The 22065-nt window shown below is 43.9% G+C and overlaps 1 protein-coding gene across 2 annotated transcripts; it reads right to left on the bottom strand.

Annotated features, from left to right (window-relative positions):
• Positions 1-1122: 1122 nt before the first annotated feature.
• LOC100285419 (uncharacterized) lies at positions 1123-5150 on the bottom strand. Of its 2 annotated transcripts, XM_020543720.3 has the most exons (3): positions 4542-5150; positions 3488-3602; positions 1123-3056 (listed from the first exon to the last, which is right to left on the bottom strand). In XM_020543720.3, exon 3 carries the CDS (start codon positions 3039-3041, stop codon positions 1599-1601), a length of 1443 nt encoding a protein of 480 aa, XP_020399309.1. In that variant the 5' UTR covers positions 3042-3056; positions 3488-3602; positions 4542-5150; the 3' UTR covers positions 1123-1598. The 2 variants fall into 2 exon arrangements, with proteins under 2 accessions (XP_020399309.1, NP_001151784.1); NM_001158312.2 differs by lacking the exon at positions 3488-3602 and having other exon boundaries at positions 1155-3056; positions 4542-5108.
• Between the last annotated feature and the right edge of the window lie 16915 nt (positions 5151-22065).

The following is a 22065-nucleotide window of genomic DNA, read 5'->3' on the forward strand; positions in this document are numbered from 1 at the left end:
CGCCTGGGACATCACAGGCGGTTTTCTAACCGAACCGCCTGTGATGTAAAAAGTCTACCGCTTGTATAGAGCCAAATTGTACTAGTGGTTGTTGCAGATATGAATGCCTTATCTTTTCGGGCATTGTCCTTGGGACAATTTTCTGTATGCTAGTGCAATTTTGCACAGTATCTTACTTGTTATCGTACATATTCTAGTATTTTCTATATCACTCCAATGCAATTTCTTATGCCTCCAAGCCATCGGTAGTGACAAACAAAGGTAAGAAAATTGTACATTACAATCCCTTGTATCTCTTATTATCCATTAATTCCTCGAATAGTGTAATTTTTTGTTCTTTGTGGGCACTTTATTTAGAATATAATATAATACACTGTCATCTTTGCTTCACCCCACCGTTACTTAGATAATTCTATTGTCTCTAACATGTAAATACTAATTCAGGTAGAACACATTTCTTTCTTTCAGCAATCTCATTAAATTGTGGTGAGAATGACGATGTTCTCTCACGAATAATATCATGTTCCATAAAAAAACTCAGAAAACTCATTTAAGGAATATCCCCACGGTTAGACCGTAACCGTCCAATTTCCTTCTCTAATTGATTATTTACCTCAACTTTATAGATTTTAAATGATGTAATGATTTATCATTTGATTTTAACAAGTACATGTAGCAAAATCTAGTACAATCATCTATGAAGTATCTCTTGCCATCTTTCAACAACTCAATTAGAATAAATCACAATAGATTAGTTCTAACGGTACCAAGTCTATTACCGCAACAACGCTTTCGAGATTTCTTTGATTACATCTGAAATCATTTCGGCTGATAAATAAAAGTTTATATAAATTATAGAAACAATGCGGCTAAGAATCGTGCCGAGCTAATCCTTAACAACCGAACGAGGGACCTTAGCCGTTCCCAGCTGCGGAGATGCAATCCGTGTCGCTCAAACACATGAGACGTCTTTCTTCCATTCACACGTAATATATGTGTAGATCATGATGAAGCACGCATGCATTGCAGACGGCACATGAAAAACGAAACACATGAAAACCTGCCGACCAGATCTGGATCTACCTACATGCATTTTCCTCTGAAAAGAAGGATGCCATAGTGTATGAAATCCAACTGAATTCATAGTGTACGAATAAGCACAAAGGAGCTACTTATACGAGGGAGGCAGAGCCTTCTTCGCCGGTATAAAACAAGATATTACTAAAAGAATCCAACACCACTGGCCCTGCACAGTTGAGCTCACAATTTGCATTTCCTAAATCTAAAAAAAAGAATGTCCATTGATCCAACTGTATCTCTTTTACAGTATCTATCCAGATGTATCTGGTTAGACTGCTAAATTTTCCAGTCCAAATTGTATGTAAACTCTGCAAAGGAATTATTTTCATCCCAAAATGAATCTTCTCCCAACCCAAAAAGAAAACTTAACAGTTGACTTCTTTGATGCTGTCCCTTGAGTATATATTCTACCTCTGGAACTTTCCGGCACATAAGGTGCTCAAAAGCAGCCTCATGTGAAGAAACTGAAGCATGCAGCTTCAGTGCCATGCAAGAACATACAGAGATTTGCAGACTTTCTAATGCAACATACACTCTCTAACATACGGGTGTGAGATATTCACATACCGTTCCCATATATACTTGTAACGGCGAATAGCCAGCTTCAGCCAGGGTTTCATGTTTCCATTATAGTGCACAACAGCAGCACTCTCAATCAGACGATCATCTATGTCTACATCATACCCGAGACCCAAGACATGCCATCTGCGGTCTAGGGGCTCCATCAGGCCATAAAATGTCAAAAGGCCTGCAGGAAGAGTTCCTGTTCTCCAGAGCAATAGGTCAGAATTTTGCTCTTGCCAATAATGATACAATGATGTGGCGTTTGCCTTCCTCCAAGCTATCAAGTCAAAAATGTTCATTCCAAAAGCCCATCCACAAGTATGTGGATCAATCTTGGAGCTGATAGTAGGATGCGAAAAATTTAGATACTTGTGATACCGATGAAACGACTCTAAACAAGTTTCCACTGCTCCAATGACATTGCCATGCAGCTCTATGGAGAACAGCTGAGTCAAATCCTTTTGCACCACAACATCGTCATCAAGAAACACCACCTTCTCCAAGTTGGGAAGTATCTGAGGAATGTAGAACCGTAAATGGTTCAGTAGAGAAACAAACTTTGGATTATGGAATTTTATTTCTCTTTCAGGATTCTTGGAACCAGCTGAGTAATAGTAACCCTGAGTTTCAACCTCAGATAGTTGCCTGACAAGAGGAGATGAAGAAGCATTCAACCACGAGAACTCATCTATGCATCGGACTTCAACAGTACAACCTTTGAAGTCATTTATGAGGAACAATGTTGACATTGCGCCAAAATGGATTCTGTCAGTGACCACATGAAACACAAGCTGTTGAGGGTGATTTGCATTGGAGACTGTAGAATTGACAACAACTGAAGTGGCCAGCACATTATCAGAGAATATACAGAAATGATACAGATTATTATCCACCAATCGTGTGGAATTCCGGTTCTCCTCTGAGCGACTCCTATGCTTCGGGTTCCGAAGCCACTCCTCTGTCAGTTTCACAGTTAGACAGTGCAGATTCTTCGGGAAGGATTCTGCTGCTAACTGGCCAAACTCAGCACTCTGAACAATTGCTGCCTTTGCACGCTCCTCTAGTGCCAGGGCATGGTTCTTCAATGTCACTATTGTTGTGCTGATATCATAGTGAGAGTCCTGAGCCTTGTATATTAACAGTGCTAGCCGGCTTATTATAGGATGGGCTTCATCTTTAGTGATTGCTCTCCCACTAACTGCCCCTTCAGAGAGCAATCTTTGACAATTCCTTATCTGCGAACTAAGCTCCCATGCAAGCTGAAGATTATCATGCTCTTTTGCAAGGATGACATACGCCTTTGCTAAAGTCATCTGATCCGCTAATTGGCGAGCAAATGATGTGCTGCTCAAAAGCTCTTCTGAGAAATTCACTTTCTCACGAGGGACTTCCTCCATCTCTGAACCATTATCCTGAAATAAATCAAAAGAAAAACATGAGAATATGCACAGGGGCAATTTGTTCATAAATGGAACAGTTACTTTGCTTACAGCAGAAGCAGCCAATCAAGTTTGCACAAAAGAAAACGAAGGAAGAAACCTCAATCTTTGAACTACAGTCCATGAGATGTGAAAGTGTTAACATTTTTAATTTGAGTAGTCCATTCTCATAGCATCAGTACTATTGAGGTTTTTATTTTAAAATGATATTTCCTCCAACATCACTTTCCAGTGAAGAAAAGTCATGTGAAGCTGCCATTTCTGAAGTAGAATTTAAATTCATCCAAAATTAACCAGATAGGTAACAGGTTTGCAAACCTTTGACAACAACTAAGTGCTTGGTGCTATCTTTTATTGAAAGAAAGCCTATACCATAAGCTAAAATCAACAATGGTCTCATATACCTTGGCAGTATCCTATTCTATTCATGATTCATCTGATTTCTCTTTGGCATCTTCAACTCTCAATTGTGCAGTTTCAAAAGGCTCATCAAACAGGTATCACAGGTACGATTTATTGCTATAATAAGAAATTCAGTGAAGCGATTCAAATCCATGCCATTAAAATATTACAAATTAAGAGAGAGAGAGAAGGCTTAAGTGTTACTGAAAGTTGCTTGACGCCAAAAGAAACATAAAAAAGAAATTATGAATGATGGCTGCCAAATGCCATACTTTTGGGAGTGTTCAGATACAACAAGAAGGCCCTAAATAATCACTTGAACTTATCAAAGTACGACATCACAATTTACACATACTACTGAACATTGACATATAATACAGATTAGGTCTTCTCTGTTACATGTCCACCCCAGATGAGAAGAAAGCACTCATCTTCCTAGTACGTGAATAGTATTTGTTATTAACAGTGAGGATGTGAAACCGCCTTGTGAGAACGACACCCTACCTAAGTGCTTGAACAGATCACCAAAAAAAGTACAGGGACAGACTATCTATCATGCTACATGAACTCCTAAAATCACATACCATGTTTGCCATTTCTAACAACCAATCATGATTAACCAAAAACACTTTCTACCATAAAGAAATAGGATGTGGCAACTAAGATTTCCATAAAATGGAAAAGTGGATCCAAAACTGAAAAATGGCAATAAAGATCTAGGGCAAAGTACTCTGATACTCAAGAGCCTATACCACCCAGCCATACAGCCATACTCTGGAGACTAATGCCAAAACCTCGTTCTCTACAAACATAGATAACATTCGGTGCATGTAAATACGAGTCTACAACATGAAAACATGAGCACTCTCGCGTACACTTAAAAGATCACAAACTGTAGTGCTAATCGAGACCTCGTAGCAGAATCAGGTGACAAAAACATAGACACTTAATTTCTCCACAATTTTCCATCAATAACAGTAAAGCAGAGATCTTTCAGAAGATCTCGCAGAATTAAGCAATCTGAAAGCTACACAAGACCAGGTTTGCAGCACTTACCACGACGGGCGGCCGGAACTGCTCCTTTTGGTTGTGGTGAAGGACGAAGAGCATGAGCCCGACAAGGAGGAAGATCCCGAGAAGCCACCAGATCCACCCGGGCAGACGCCGCCGCGACGAGCGCAGTGCCCGCCTCCGCGCATCCCCGCCGCCGTGCCCCGTTCCACGAAGCATCTCCGGGCTAGTCCAACGCAAGAACTAAACCAGAGCCCTGCCTCACCGCCGAATCGCCAAACCCTCCTGCATGGGCCCGGAGAACCTACAAAGGCGGTGCCTTTGCGGCGGATCCGGGATCCGGATGGATCAGGAGCCGATAAACATCCGGCGAACCCAGCCCCCGGAGGCGGCGCCGGCGGGGTCGAGTCCAGCCACGGGTGACCCAGCAGCAGCTTACAGGATAGCGGACGAGGTGAGGCAAGAACGACGGCGAAGAGGAAGCTGCCGGATCGCGAGAGCGAGCGGCGGAATGCGAGGACGGCGAGGTGGGCAGCAGGATTCAGAGAGATGAAGGGAAGGAGGGAGCGGGAGATCTGAGAATGATGAGAGAGGGAGGGAAAGAAGTAGTTCTTCGCTCGCTGACGTCAAAGGAAAGACGCAGCAAAAGCCACCCTTTCCAGTCATGCGTCTCCTTTCATTTTTCACCCTCCGCCTCCAGGTCCCTCGCTCCATCCGGGTTCCCTGTTTTTTTAGTTGGAAACATATTTCGTGCAACCGTGTAAAATTTTAATCTGAATCACATAATGTTGATCTAAGGAGTGTACCGAGATGAAATAGTGAGAGAGAGAATTTAAAAAATGTGGTTAGCAGCGGACGGTTAAGTACAAAATTATTCATGCCTCTGTGTTCCTTGGATCAACATCATGTGGCCCAGATTAAAAGTTTGCACATTTGCACGTAAAGGTTAGTTTGTACCAGATATGTTCACTTTTTAGTTTTGCAGCTCGCAACTCGCAAGCACAACTGCACAACCATCTCAGATTTATTCAGCCAGCGTAAGGCTATCTCTACTCGATCCCCTATTTTATTCCCTATTTAATACATTATTTCAAACTTAACTTTATAAATAGTATCAAACAATATCATTTACAGTTCTGCATTGTTGGGGGCATTCGTCTTTCGAAGGTCCTCAAAAACATGATTTAACAATGTTTCTGGAGGATAATACATGAACAGGTACCTTCGGACTCGGATCAGAGCCACAATGTGAAGAAGTACAAAGAATGTGAAGGTTGGCGCAGAGCCGAAGCTGTGCGCAGGGGAGCTTCGGCATGATAGCAGAAAGGGGAACCGACTTAAAAGGGAAAAAGCTATTTAGACCTCGATGGATTACTATAGAGTCATTAGCAAATGTAAAGGGCATGAGTGTAATTTTACATGGGCTGCGTCTCGTGCCTATAAATAGATGAACAGTGCTCCCGTACTGTTCACGCTGACTTGACATTTGCTTTTGCGTCACGCTTGTACCCTTACCTTCTTTCAAACCGAAGGTACATTTGTAACTTGATATCATTTCTATTTTTCTATGATAATAAAATAGAAATGAGTTAATAATAATATATAATTATTCATGTGTCTTTTACATTTCATATGATCCTCTTTTCATTATCATATGTTGCACTGATGAAGGTATGTCCTTCACAACCTTCGTCCGAAGATCATTATATCCTAAGGGAAATAATGCCTCGAAGGACGAAGGTCATTAGCATTTAACATTTTTTGTGTTGCCTTGTTCTTAACTCATAGCATTTGAGAATAAGTCCCCAACATTGGCGCCCACCTCCGGTGAATCCTTTTCGACCACCTTCGGTAAGCACTGACCTTCGTCATGCCACCGAAGAAAGTTTCAGCAAGAGGGGTTGCCGCTTTGCAGCCACTGGACCCAAACCAGGAGACCCTTTTTCTTCGAGAGGCCCGAAGCCAGAAGAGAAAGGCCACTAGTCCAACACCCCAGGAGGACGAGTTGGACCAAGAAATCAGAAACATGGAGATACTTCACCAACAAGTACAAAGGAAGAAGGAGAAGATGGCTCGGCTGGCCGATCTTCAAAGGCAGATTGATGAAGCCACTGAAGAAGTACGCCACCTTGCTCAAGATGAACAAGAACGAAGGCCTCAACACAAGGAGCTTCATCAAGAAGGCTTGTTTCACGATGATGGATGGTATGATGATTTTAATCCTGGTACCTTTACTTTTGATGATGCTTCTCCCTTAGCAGCAGAACTGCAGGCTATCCTATGGCCTCCATCATACAAGCCACCTCAGCTCCCCATGTATGATGGACACTCAGATCCGAAGCAGTTTTTGATGAGTTATGAAGCAACCATATCTTCATACGGAGGCAATGCAGCTGTCATGGCCAAGTCCTTCGTCATGGCAGTCAAGAATGTGGCTCAAACGTGGTATTCTTCTCTTCGGCCAGGAACTATCACTTCATGGCAGAAGCTCAAGGACATGCTGGTGACAAGTTTCCAGGGCTTTCAGACGAAGCTAGTCACAGCTCAGGCTCTGTTTCAATGCACGCAAGATCATGAGGAGTATCTCCAGGCATACGTCTGAAGGTTCTTGCGTCTGAGAGCACAAGCGCCTACAGTGCCCAATGAAATTATCATTGAGACCATGATTAAGGGGCTTCGTCCAGGACCTACTGCCCAGTATTTTGCTAGAAAGCCCACAGACTTTGGAGAAGCTGCTTCAAAAGATGGATGAATATATCTGCGCTGACAATGACTTTCGTCAAAGAAGGGAGGAAGGCTACAGGTTCTCTGAGATGACCAGGGGCTTCGGAGGGAGAATCCACCCAAGGCATGTCAGGTCAATCCACTCCACTCAGAGTGACGACAGAGGAAGTCAACAACAGAGGCCACAATATTCCTCGCAAGCTTTGGGGCAGCAACAAAGCTATCTTCGGCCGCCAGCTCCAAGAGGCAGAGGCGCCAGGGGCTTCGGAGGAAGGTTTGGGGATCAACCTAGGAAAATTTATTGCTTATTCTGTGGAGAGGACAAGGGCCATACTACAAGGATGTGCCATGTCACCATTCAGAAACAAAAGGAAATAGCAGAAGCCGCAGCTCAGTAGAACCAGCCGAAGCAAGTTATCCATACTGCTTCGTATCACTCACCCTACATACCAGAGTATGTCGGTAACCATCCTGCGGCTTCTGTTGCTTCGGCTAGCCAGCCACAGGCATCTTGGCCTCAACCTCCACCCCCGCCACCACTACAACCTGTATATCCATGGGGTCAGCAGCCAGAAGGGAGCCAACAGACTCACCAACAGCGAGATTTCAGGGAGGAGTCCGAAGCTCGCACAGTCAACAGTACTGTGCCAGAATCGAAGCATATCTATTAAGAGATATCCTACCCCTGAATCAGTTTTTACATTCATTGTCATTTTCTTTCTTACCAAGGAACAATTATTGAAAACCTAGTTTTCTTGTCGTTTTCAATTCCTTGTAATAGCTTCGTTTTTGCCATAGTGAAAATATATCTTCTCCACAGACTTACGGAGTCCAAAAAGTCGCCGAAGCACAAAAAGTCGTTCCTAAGAGAACGCGCGGCTAAAATTTGCATCACAAGTATCTCCGAAGCTACAAAAAGTCGTTCTACGGAACGCAGCGTAAGTTTGCCGAAGCTACAAAAAATCGTTCCTAAGGGAGCGCAGTGTAAGTTTTCTGCTCAAAAGTCGTTCCAAAGGGAATGCAGAGCTTACAGCGAAAAGTCAACGCTGATTCCACCGAAATATAAGGCGAAGCGCGAAAAGTCAACGCGATACCGCCGAAATAGAAGGCAAAGAAGTTCAAAAGACGTTCCTAAGGGAATGCAGAACTTACAGCGAAAAGTCAGCGCTGATACACTGAAAAATAAGCGGTGAAGCCGAAAAATAAACGACAAAGAGATCGTGTATTCCAATATGGGGATGTGAGTGTGTGTCTTCGACACAAAGTATCATTTTGCATAGCATAACATCATCACATCATTTCGCATAACATAACATCATACATCATATTGCATCAATGGCACAAAAAGGGGATACAATGTTGACCTTCGGAGAATGCTTCAAAAAAGTGAAATCGTGCTAGGGAACAAAATAAGTTTTGAAGAAATACAGCTTTATCAGCTCTAATGTGGAGGAAAAAGTCTATTGTTGACGAAGCATCAGTGTTTTGGCGACGCTTGGAGCATTTTTTATGAAGCACTCTAATATGGAGGAAAAAGTCTATTGTTGACGAAGCATCAGTGTTTTGGCGATGCTTGGAGCATTTTTTATGAAGCACTCTAATATGGAGGAAGAAAGTCTATTACTGACGAAGCATTAATGTTTTTGCGACGATTGGAGGATTTTTCACGAAGCATAAAAACTCTTCTTTACGAAGCATGAAAAGAAGGGAAGGTGTTTTTTCGCCGAAGGCTAAAAACGGTATGTGCACAAAAGTTTCATGCATCGCAAAGAAATGAATTACAAAGCCATTTATACATTACATTAAGAACCCATGAGCACCAAATGTTACAAGCATAGTCCAGCAAATGTTACATTAATATTCTAGCAATATTTTTACAATATCTATTCTTCTTCTTTTAAAACTTTGTCTGCAGCTTCGGTCAGCAGTTGAGTAACGACTTCGTCCATAATGGTTTCAGCCATGTTAATAATTTCTGCTGATTCCTTTGCCTCTGGGTCGACCAATGACTCGAAGGGCTCTGGGGGAGGAGATAGTTCGGCTGCGGTAGAAAATGTAAATCAGTTCGAAGTCACAAAAATAAACAATACAGTTAAAAGCTATTAAGCAATACCTATCCGCCTTTTGAGTTCCGCAGCTTTTTCAGCTGCCTTCGTCGCTTCCCTAGCATCATGAGTATCTTTTTCGCTCTTCTTTATTATTTCGTGGGTCATCCCTCGGCCGCCATTTTCCCAAATGTCAGTGAAGAATTTTCCACCAACTAAGCTTGCTTCGGCCGAGGGGTCCTTCATATCGTCAATAGATAAAGCAGCTTCGGCTTGCACCAAAGTTTTCACATGTTCGCAACCTGCCTTCTCCAAAATAGCTGCAATTCCCCTCGTGGCAGAGAAGGCACAGACGTCCCCACGGTCACTCAAAATCTCCTCAAAGGCTTCGGCTTCGCTGCTGATCCATTCAATTGGGCCTTCGGGATCGCCCTGTACGAAGTTGTCTTCACTTGAATATGCGCCAATGTTGGCGAAGCTAGTTTTTATCTTTTTCACACATTCTACAGATCTTTCATAACATTTTTCTTTTGAGGAGCAAAGTTCTACAACTATTTTTTCCCGATAATTTTTCCAGTAATCACTGGCATCTCGGTCAGCTTCGGCAATAGCACATTTCAATTTGGCTTCGACCAGTTGCTTTTGAAGGTTTTCGATCTCGTTCCTTTGGATTTCAGATTGGGTCTTGTAGTTAGCTTCATCCCCCTTTACCTTATCCACCAGAGTAAGTAGAATTTTATCTTTTTCCAAAGCTTCGTTCCTCAGCTTAATAACCTCTGTTCGAAGGTTGTTGAGAGCAATAGTGTAACTCTCGTCTTCGGCATTCTTCTGCGCCCTTAAGGCGTTGCTAAGTATTAAACCCTATATGAAAAGAATGAACGAGTTAATATAAGAGCAAAAGAATAATTCAGAATTCGTAAACTTCCAAATATACATGTTTGTACCTTCAGACTGTTATATGCGAGGCTATCTGCAAGATCGTCCTTCGTCATGGCGCAGAGGCCAGCTTCAAGCTTCGGGAACCCCATACTTCTGGCCATCTCCCGGCAGACAGATAATTCTTTGTTGTCTGGGAGACAGTATAAGAAGTCATCTTCGTCTGTGCCATTGAACACTAAGGCCCCCTTCGGATACTTCAGTTCTCGGGCATAGTGTTTAGCTTCAAAAATCTCTTCTTTAGATAATCTTTTTCTCGAAGTGTGTCGTATAATATAATCAAGAGCTTCGGAAGGCGTTTCGGGAGTAGGAGTGGCAGCTTTTTCAAGCAGAATTTGTTCTACAGCTTCTTTTTCCGCTGCCTTTTCTCTGGTTTCCAAGGATTTCTCCTTGGCGGGCTCTGAAGGCCCAGCCTCAGTGTTGAAGCCTCGGCAGTTTTCCCTGGAGTAGAGCTTGAAGTTTTTATCGTCTCCAGCACATCCAGTACACTGGCCATCCTTTTCCTCTTGGGGGTCGCTGTAAGACCTTTTTATGCCTTCGGCACTGTCACTTCTGCCGAAGGGCTTAGAGCTTCTAGTATTTTCGTCCCTTCGACTCTTGTCTCTTCAATATTAACCATCTTCGACTCAGCTAATTTGGCTGAGGATGCCTCCGGCACTGCAGCCGGCTCTTCAATCTTCTGCGTAAGCGCAGGTTCTTTGGCTTCAGTAGCCGAAGAGGTCTCACCACAAAATTCAGGCACTGTGGCCGGTTCAATATAGCGCGGTCGGTGAGTAATAACCTTCACCTTTTTCCTCTTCGGCGCGGGCTCGCTTGGAGCAGCTGAAGCAGCATCTTTCCCAGAAGTTGCACTCTTTCTCTTCTGCCCCCGTGGCGGGTAGCGGTAGTTAGGGTACATAAACCCAATAGCATCAAAAACTCTATTTAGCCTCTTCTTTTTTCGGCTCCCAAAGGCCGCAGATAGTGCGTTATCTTCAGACTTGGAGTAGGCTCCAAGTAGTTCATCACTAGTGTTTTCAACACACTTCAGCCAGTCATCGTCTGGTTCGATAAATTGGTCTCTAAACATAAAGGTATATTTCAATCGAACCAAACCACCTTCGTTAGGGTTGCTGATGGTTTCCTTTGGCATTTCCCAGTTGTCTACCAGTGGCCATATTCTGTAGGCCACGTGCTCTTGGATTAAGTCCCTTGTCCCAATAAATGCGCAGACTGTGCAGAAGGCCCTTTGGCATGCTTCGGCTACCTCATCAATCTTTACCTTTGGCTTTCAGAGGCCAAAGCGCGACCAGATGGGGCGCATGATGATTTATTTAATATCTTCTCTTGCTTTTAAATCATTCTTCACGTAAAACCACTCCTCCATCCAGGCTCCGGGCCATCTCTTCCGAAAGGTTGGTACAGGGTAGCTTAAGCCAGAACGAGCAACGAAGCTGTAGCAACCAAAATTGCTATGGTACTGTTCTTTACCCCAGGGTTTCGTTTCATAGCACAATTCATGCATACTGCAAAAACTTTTTGCACTTGGCTCCAAACCTTGACTCCTCACGGCCCAGACGAAGATTCCCATTCTGATAATTGCTTCAGGAGTAATCTGGTGTCGGGGACCATAATTAGGGGTACCCCCGAGACTCCTAAACTCGGCTGGTAATCACCATCAACACAAGCTGCAAAAGCCTGATGGGTGCAATTCAGGTCAAGGCTCCGTCCACTCAAGGGACACGATCTCGCCTCGCCCGAGCCCAGCCTCGGGCAGGAACAGTAGACCCAGGCGGATTCACTCCTCGCCCGAGGGCCTCCTCAAGCAACGGGCGCACCTTCGACTCGCCCGAGGCCCAGCTCGGGTAGGCTTCGCAGTGAAGCAACCTTGGCCAGATCGCCTCGCCAGCCGACCGTATCGCAGGAGCATTCAATGCAAGTATCGCCTGACACCTTATCCTGACGCGCGTTCCTCAGTTGGCAGGGCCGAAGTGACCGCAGTCACTTCGCCCCTCCACTGACTGACCTGACAGGAAAACAGTGCCGCCTGCCCTGCTTCGACTGCTGTGCCACCCGCCAGGGTGAGGCTAACAGCAGCCGAGTCCAGCCTCAGGTGCCATAGGAAGCTCCGCCTCGCCCGACCCCAGGGCTCGGCCCCCGCCTCGACCTCGGAAGACGGTCTCCGCCCCGCCCAACCCCAGGGCTCGGACTCAACCTCGACCTCGGAAGACGGTCTCTGCCTCGCCCGACCCCAGGGCTCGGCCTCAACGTCGACCTCGGAGGAGTCACCGCCTCGCCCGACCTTGGGCTCGGACCGACCACGTTGCAGGGGGGTACATCATTACCCTACCCCTAGCTAGCTCAGGCTACGGGGAACAAGACCGGCGTCCCATCTGGCTCGCCCCGGTAAACAAGTAATGATGGCACCCCGCATGCTCCCATGACGACGACGGTTCTCAGCCCCCTACGGAAGCAAGGAGACGTCAGCAAGGTCCCGACAGCCCCGACAGCTGTGCTTCTACAGGGCTCAAGCGCTCCTCCGACGGCCACGACATCACATGCACAGGGCACTAACTCCTCTCCGACAGCCACGTCGGCATGTACATAGGGCTCTGGCTCCTCTCTGTCGGACACGTTAGCATATTGCTACACCCTCCATTGTACACCTGGGCCCTCCCCTTACATCTATAAAAGGAAGGTCCAGGGCCCTCGTACGAGAAGGTGGCCGCGCGGGAGGCGGGCTGACGGACAGGCTCTCTCCCTCTCTCGCGAACGCTTGTAACCCCCTACTGCAAGTGCATCCGCCCTGGGCGCAGGATAACACGAGCCGCGGTTCCCTTTTCCCCCTTGTGTTCCATCTCGCGCCGACCCATCTAGGCCGGGACACGCAGCAACAATTTACTCGTCGGTCCAGGGACCCCCCGGGGCCGAAACGCCGACAGTTGGTACGCCAGGTAGGGGCCTGCTGCGTGTTGACGAACAGCTTCCCGTCAAGCTCCAGATGGGTAGTCTCCAGCACCCTCTCCAGCTCGGGACACTGCTCCGTTTCGGGAGTCTCGAGTTCATGTCCCTCGACGGCAGCTACGACATGGTACTCCTTCCTCCGCCGCCGACAATGACAACGATGGCCGTCAGCTCGCCCGACGGCGACGGAATCGACGACGTCTTCCCCCCATGGCGGAAGAGCAGCATCTGGGCCTGTCCCGTCACCTTCCTCGTCGCAGGAGAAGGAGGCAGGGCAACCATGGCCAAGCAGGAGGTGGCACCTCGTTGGCTGTCGAGCGAGTCGACGACGACGGCGCCCCAGCGGGGGACACGTCGGGCATTGACCTCGCGTCTGAGACGAAGACGAGCGTCGTTTCCCCGCAACACGCCAACCCCAAGCGGACGGATGACGCCAGCACGCTCGCGAAGGACTTGCTGGGCGTTAGCCTCGTACCTGAGATAACGGTGCAGTCCGTCCTCGATGCGACTTCGTCACTATCCGTCGATGAAGTGATGAAGAGCCCGACTCTGGTTGGGATTTCTCCAGGCTCGGTAACCCCAGTGCCATGCAAGACTTCATGACCGCATGTGACTACTGCTCTCCTATTGCTCCGATGGTGGCCACAGCCTTGACGACGAGGACTGTGGCCCAAGTCGCGAATGTTTCCACGTCGATCTAGGGGGTCTCGACGAAGGCAACCACCTTGGTATGCCGGAGGACGGCGATCCCCTAGGCCTGCGCCTCGCGTTGACATCCTTCGGGAGCTAGTTGTGGTCCCAGTCCCTGCGGGGGGTCAGGACACACAGCTCGAGCAAATCTGCGAGATGCAGGCCAAGCTCGACGAGGAAGCAGGACAACTTGTGCAGCTCCGGCAAAACATCGGGCAGGAGTGGGCAGGCCGAGCACCAGCCGGAGAAGCGCGTCATCTGGCCCAGGACGTCCAGCACCGCATCGCTGACGATGCCAGAGCAAGGCTGCCCCCGGCTTCCAGTGGGGTCGGCCAGAACCTGGCTGCAGCAGCAATACTACTCCGAGCGATGCCGGAGCCATCCACCACCGAGGGGCGGCGTATCTAGGGAGAACTCAAGAATCTCCTGGAGGATGCCGCGGTTCGACGGGCCGAAAGCTCTGCCTCCCGAAGGCAAGGGTACCCCCCGGAGCATCGCGCCGCGACTTCCCAATTCATGCGGGAAGCCTCGGTCCACATCGGGCGTACGCGGGACGCAACGGCTGCAGCCCTGGGTCGCCTCGGCAACGAGCACCACCGCCGCGACCGTCGAGCCCACCTCGATGAGAAGGTGCACCGAGGCTACCACCCCAGGCGTGGGGGACGCTACGACAGTGGGGAGGATCGGAGTCCCTCGCCCGAACCACCTGGTCCGCAAGCTTTCAACCGGGCCATACGACGGGCGCCGTTCCCGACCCGGTTCCGAGCCCCGACTACCATCACCAAGTACTCAGGGGAAACAAGGCCAGAACTGTGGCTCACGGACTACCGGCTGGCCTGCCAGCTGGGTGGAACGGACGATGACAACCTCATCATCCGCAACCTCCCCATGTTCCTTTCCGACGCCGCCCAAGCCTGGCTGGAGCATCTGCCTCCTGCGCAGATCTCCAACTGGGACGACCTGGTCAAAGCCTTCGCCGGAAACTTCCAGGGCACATACGTGTGCCCTAGGAACTCCTGGGATCTCTAAAGCTGCCGCCAGCAGCCAGGAGAATCCCTGCGGGACTACATCCGGCGATTTTCGAAGCAGCGCACCGAGCTGCCCAACATCACCGACTCAGATGTCATCGGCACGTTCCTCGCCGACACCACTTGCCGCGACCTGGTGAGCAAGCTGGGTCGCAAGACTCCCACCAGGGCGAGCGAGCTGATGGACATCTGAAAGTGCATTCATCCCTTTTGTGAGTTTTGGTGATTTGGATAACAACACATTTAAAGGTCTAACAAATTTGCTAAGTGTTGAACAGGGAATTCAGTATGATGAACATACTTGAATAGTGTATAATGATCAGTGAACAAAGTTCAACACAAGGTCAAATAACCAGTGAGACAATGCAAATGGATATAATATGGTCTCTATATTGGTTTGAATATATGGACAAGTCCTGAGAAATCACTATGCATAAATATGATCATAATAGAGGTTGAAGTGATTAATAGGATTGGTCAAGCCAAAGTGAACAAGATATGAGGAATCGTGAATTGGCTTGACCATATTACTATTAGTCCATATATGAATATATGAGAATCAAACTAGAGCTTGATTGATCTTAGCAGTTATATCTAGATGACATTCAAGCAAGGTTCACAATATTGAAGAAATGATTCTCTCAATGGATGCTCAATAGGATGTGACTCAAGAATGGCTTGATAGGGTGAAGATAGCAAGGAAAGGGCTTCGAGGAACTAAGCGAAGGTGAAGGCCAAGCGACGGCTTGTAGACCGAGGTACCATGGCTAAGGTGAAGAAGAGAGTACTTGCACTAAGTCGATGAACTAATCAGCTATGAAGAGTTACAACATGTTGATGCATCAGTAAGGTGACTTGAAGCCATGATTTGAACTCATATATGGTGAAATGGCACAAGTCATAGGCTCGATTTGTGTTTGCTTCAAAAGGTGAGACAAAGATGTTTGTGATCCTTATGAAGCAACACCATGGAGAAATCACACTTGAGACACCAATGACTCAAGGAGTTTACTTAATTATATTTTATTTAACTTGAGTATAGGAATCGTCGTACTATCAAGGGGGATCCAAAAAGAAGGTTGGTGTTGGTACAAAAGCTCAAAAATCCTTGATCCAAAACTTCCATTTTACCCTTGTTAATCCTTAGTGAAAGTATGTAGTACAACCTTTTAAAGTCTATCTTGGTCAAAATTGATTTTTGGAAAAACAGGTTCAACCGGTTTTAAAACAGGTTCAACCGGTTTTTGCACTGCTCACCTTTTTTCAAAATACTGGTTCAGCCGGACACTCAACCGGACACTCAACCGGTTTTTGTCTGGTGGAAACAGGTTCAACCGGTTTTAAAACAGGTTCAACCGGTTTTTGCACTGTTCACTTTTTTCTGCCAGTCTGCTGTGTCAGCCAAAAAGCTGTGCGCAGCTTTTTGAAAAACCGGTTCAACCGGTTTTGGGACCGGTTCAACCGGTTTTTGGGCAGAAAAGTCAAAAACGGCTAGTTTTGGAGCCCCACCTATATATACTCACTCCTACCTCTCTCCCCACAGAACAGCACGCACAAAACTTCATTCCCAACCTGAGAAACACCTCCCACTCTCTCTCACACACCTCTTGCCTCTCCCATTTCAAATCTTTGGAGAGAAATCTTTGAGTGAGTTTGAGAGCTGCGGTTTTTGTGCTTCATCTCCAAATCTCTCTTGCTCTTCTTGATTCGAGCTTTGGTACTACATCGAGTTCTTTGTGGATTCATTACTCTTGGAGCTTCTAGCTCCTAGACGACTAGGTGTCTCTTGTGAGTCTCCAAATCTTGTGGAAGACCACAAGAAAGTTTGTATTACCCGCTCGTTTGAGCAAAGATTATTGTGTGGGCTTGACCTCTGTGGTTGGCAAAGGGAGGATTAGGGTTGAAAGAGACCCGGATCTTTGTGGGCGCCTCAACGAGGAAGTAGGGCACCTTGGTGGTGTGACCGAACCTCGGGATAAATCTTGTGTCTCTTGTGTTCTTGCTCATTGTGTTTGTTTGTGTTCTTCGTTCTCTCACCATTGCGTGGAAGATTTGTTTATATATATTTGGTGTGTGGATTTTGAGAAGTGCCCTTCTCAGATCTACTATTTTGAACCCTGTGGATCAACTAGAACATCTCATTTCCAAAGTTAACTGGGTGAATTTCGAGATCAATTCAGTTTTACCCAGTTTGCTTCTAGTTTTTGTTGAAAAAGTTTTAACTTGCCTATTCACCCCCCTCTAGGCAACTTTCAATTGGTATCAAAGCCTAATCCTCGTTCTAACGCTTAACCGCGTGAGGAAAAGATCATGTCGGGGGGGCTAAGAAACAAAAGTGCTTCTAAGCTTGAAAAAGTTGAGGTTGCCTCGACTTCATCTTTTGTTGCAGATGTCGATCCTAGGGCAATAGATCTTGCCATGAGAATCGCCGAAAGGATGTTCCTCAAAATGAAGGAAGATGAGGCGAAGAACAAAATTGAAGAAGAAAATGATCGATGGAGACCAAATGATGAATCCACCTCTTCACAAGGTTCGTCTTTCAAATCCACTTCTCATATGTGCTTTATTGCTAATGGGAGTGACAGTGAAAGCGAAAGTGAGGATGAGGAGGAGCAAGAAAGTGATAGTGAAGATGAGGATGATCTTCAACAATTCTTCGCTCAGCTAAGCAAGAAACATCGGATGAGCTTGCTCAAACTCATGAAAAGAGCGGAAGAACAAAAAGAAATGCTTCATAAGCAAGAAGACTTCCTCATCAGAAAAATTGAAGACTTAGAGAAGTTGACCAAAGAGCATGAGAAGCTAAAGTGCTCTCATGATGATTTGGTCCAAAGGTATGAAGACATTTCAATTGAGCAAATTAAAGTTGTTAATCATTCATCATATATTGCTCAATTAGAAAGTAAAAATGATATGCTCAAGAACACAATAGAAAAGCTAAATATTGAAAATCTAGCTTTACAAGAAAAACATGATATGCTTGTGTTCTCTCATAATAAATTGATGGATTCACATATCATGTTAGAAATGGCTCATGAGGTTGTGTTAACTAATTTGAAATCATACCAACCTCACATATGCACATGTACTCAAGTAGAAACTATATTATCATGTGCTAACAAATGTTGCTCTCAAGAAAGCCAATCTTCCATTGAGCTAGAAATTTCAGGAATTAATGATATTTCTATCACACAAGAAAATAAAGAGCTCAAGGAAGAAGTTGGAATGCTAAGAAGGAGCTTAACTCGTTTGAAGGGAAAGTGTCATGCTCAACATTCTCAAGATAATCGTGATAATATGGTGAAAAATCTTGATAAGGGGACAACCGTAGCATGCACAAAACCCCTTCAAAAGAATACCAAGCTTTCCAAGAAGGGCATGAGCAAAATCCACGGTGAGAAAATTAATGCTCATATGATTTTCTCTAACAATGTACCTATGTGCTTCAACAAAGAAAGATCAAAGAGAAGCGATAGGAGGTGCTATGGATGCAAGGAGAAGGGCCATGAAATTGATTCATGCCCCCACATGAAGAATCAAGACCTTGCACGATCAAGAAAGATGACCATCAAAAAGGATGAAATCAAAAGGCAAATGCATTGCAAGGACAAGCATCGCATTTGCTACAATTATCGTGAAAAAGGTCATCTATTCAAGGTTTGTCCAAAGGGTAAAACACCTAAGCCTAACTTCTTAATACATTCAATAATGCTTAGGAGACCCAAATTTGACCCTTGTGCTAGAAAGGTGATGAGTTTACCACATTCTAGGACCAAGGCTATTTGGGTGCCTAAGTACTTATTAGCTAACCTTGGTGGACCCATCCAAAAATGGGTACCAAAATATACTTAATAAGTTTTTGCAGGTACCTAGAGATGATATGAAGCTTTGGGGTGCTTGAGCGGTTTAACTCAATTCTTATCTCAAGCTATCAATCTTACATTGTCTATCCTTTAAGATTGACCCAGAGATGAATTGAGTTGTTATATCACTAACTTCATATTTATCTCTAGCAAGAACTTGTGTTGTAGGGAATAAGGATTAACCTTTGTGGGAATCAAGCAAAAGGCCTACAACCAAGTGATATCCAAAGGATGGTAACAATTAATTCTTAAGTGCACATTGCTTTTAATTGGTATATTCCTTTGTGTCTTTTGTAGCCACATAGGAAAAATGAAGCACTTGAGAATGAACTTAAAAGATTTTACCTTGCTTTGGAAATGATCTAATTATATGGTAGATTGCAAGTTCATATTTTTATATTGTGACAATCTACATGCTTTAAATTGATTATATGTACCTTGTGGCATATTTCAAATTAATTATCGTGTTATTGCCATGACCTAGACATAAAGAGGATTATCCCATGTTCTTAAATGAATAGAGTGCTAAGTAAGAAATTCAAATTCTTATAGCACTTACCAAATGGGGAATTCTCTATATGACTAGAGTTGTGAGACTAATGTTTCTATCTAAGTGTTTATGTAGTCTCACAACATGAGAATGTGTTTCCCAAATGGAGTGTGCCATTCAACATTCAAAGAAGATCGAACCAATACTATGTGATGTATTCATTCTTGTTTAAATTGGTTTTGAGTCTTCTACATTAATCACTCACCATGCTATGAATTAAACTTGCCATGTGAACTTAATTAAATAATCGTGCTACTTTCATCTTTTTTACAATTGATGTTATGCATGATGTTTGTAAGGGTAATTTAGTTCATATCATGAGGTTTCCTTGCATGTTTTAGTAACCTTCTTGTCATTCATATACTAGAGGTTGCTAAATAGGAAACTATCGCTTGTGTTACTAATACAATCTCTTTTAAGATATTTCATGGAAATTCATAAGTAGAGATTGTGCTCTTTCCATTGGTAAAATCACAAGCTTTAAAGGTTAATCTTCACCTAAAAGAAAGATTAGGAATGCTCAAGGCAAAGGTATGGAACAAATTGCTTCAATTGGTTGTTGATCAATGGTAGTTCCTTTCAAGTGACATTCTTTCAATTGCTAATAATATATTCTATGGAAAGGAATGTCAATATGAAGGTTAAATTCCTTTTGGCTTAAATTTGTAAATTAGTGCATATTGTGAATTCACTGCTCCATGTGCATTAACTTAAAAGGAATTTAATTTATGCCTTTACGCCTCATAAATGATGATTTGTTTGCCATTCATATATAGATATCATCATTCATTAAATACTTCCTTGTACTACTAATACCTCTTTTCAAAGTGTTTTATCGACTAGTTTTAAAAGGAAAAAAGGTAACAAAGAAGGAAGTCTCCACAAATGATGAAAAGAAGAATACTAAGGTGACACCACCATAGATAGTAAGATCTGTCAAATTGGTATAACAAATGGTACATTCTATATGGTGGTAAGTATTCTTAGGCATAAGTTAATTCATTGCAAATTTGTCATGCCTTGACCAATATATGTAATGTACTCCTCATGCGACTCCTAACTGAATTGAAAGTGCATTTGACAAGTCATTCAAATACTTGATGCACATATCTGGGGGAGCACATTAGGTATCTTGTGTCTTAGAGAATAAGTTTCTCTTGAGTAAGCTATACTAACTCAATCCATAATGGTAAAAATTGTATCTCATTTTTATGGATTGTAATCTTTGTTTTCAAAATAGCTACTCTTGATGCAGTTTAAAATTCTCTTATCGTTAATTCTAAAAGTGCATAGGAATCTTTTTGTTGATATTCATCACATACATATGCACTAACATGGATATGATTTTTAAACTGTAAAAGGTACAATTAGTGATCCATACTCTCTAAATTTTGGAAACCCATATTTTGATATCTTAGAAATCTACTTCAATCGATATACATATGCTTCACATTGAATTGGATCACTAAGTTGTAAATTCCATGCATAACTTGTCTTTATGATATGAATGCTTGTGCGACTAACCTTGATAAGCTAGGTGCACCCAAAGTCAAGGTAGGTTCATCATCAAGAAGGCAACACAATGATGTATTAATAAAAGGAGAAAAGGCTCCTATTCTTAACTCTAGTTTTTATCTATGTGATTAAATATTGACTTGAAACCATGTAAGATGGTTGTCAAGTATATGTGGGTGCCTACACAAAGAGAAAGGCCACAATAAGGATTGTGTGGGTACTCAAGGCTCTTACCACTAATCTCAAAGGACCCAATTCAAATTGGGTACCAAGATATGAAGCTTAAACTTGTTTTGCAGGATCACTCCTTCAATGGATCAAGTTGGGTGCTCGATAATGAATGTATAAATCATCTTTGGAGATAGTAGCTAGGGTGGTAACAACTGAATCTCAAGTGCATATTATTTTCAAATCTTATCTTTTTGTGACTTGTGTAGCCACTAAGGAAAAAGAAGCACTTGAGGATATACATAAAATGTTGATTATGAAATAAAGGTCTAATTGGAAGTTGAATGAATATTATCATATGGTGAACAATCCAAAATTATGTGATGTATTCTCTATCTAGTTAATTTGGATTTGATTCTTCTATATTAGACACTCACCATAATATGGATTAAGTCATCCCTTTAGACTTCATTGAATAACCATGCATATTATCCATGTCATTCAAAATATATTGTGCATGAGGGTTCAAGGAAATTTAGTCCATATTATGATGTTTCTCTATTTTAGCAACTCGTTTGCCCTTCACATATAAAGGGTTGCTAAATAAGAAACTAGTGCTTGTGCTACTAATGCCATCTCTTGTGTTGAGTTTATCCATAGAAAATCTATGATAAGAGATGGTGCTTGTTTTAAATTGTATAAATCACAAGCTTAAAGGATACTATTCAACTAAAGTAAGAAGAAGTTGATAAGAGGCCAAGGTATGAAAACTTCCTATCCTTCAGTTGTTTTAGTATTCTATCCTTAGTGGGATGTGCCATAGTATAGGTTAAATTCCTCGCAATACAAAATGTTCAATAGTGCATATAACTTTGACATCAACTATATGTGTGCACTAATTTAAAGGAATTTAATCTATCCTTTTGGGTTTCAAGAATGATGATTCATTTTCCATCCACATATAAGGATTATCATTTGTGAAACCCTCCCTTGTGTTTCTAATGCTCTCTTTTCTAAGTGTTTCAATAAGGTCCTTCCAAGTGCTTTCAAGATGGATTGAAAATCTACGGATATAAGAGTCTTAGTTGTTTCAATCATTGAGTTTCA

The sequence above is a fragment of the Zea mays genome, chromosome 9 (assembly GCF_902167145.1).
Source record: "Zea mays cultivar B73 chromosome 9, Zm-B73-REFERENCE-NAM-5.0, whole genome shotgun sequence".
Lineage (NCBI taxonomy): Eukaryota > Viridiplantae > Streptophyta > Magnoliopsida > Poales > Poaceae > Zea > Zea mays.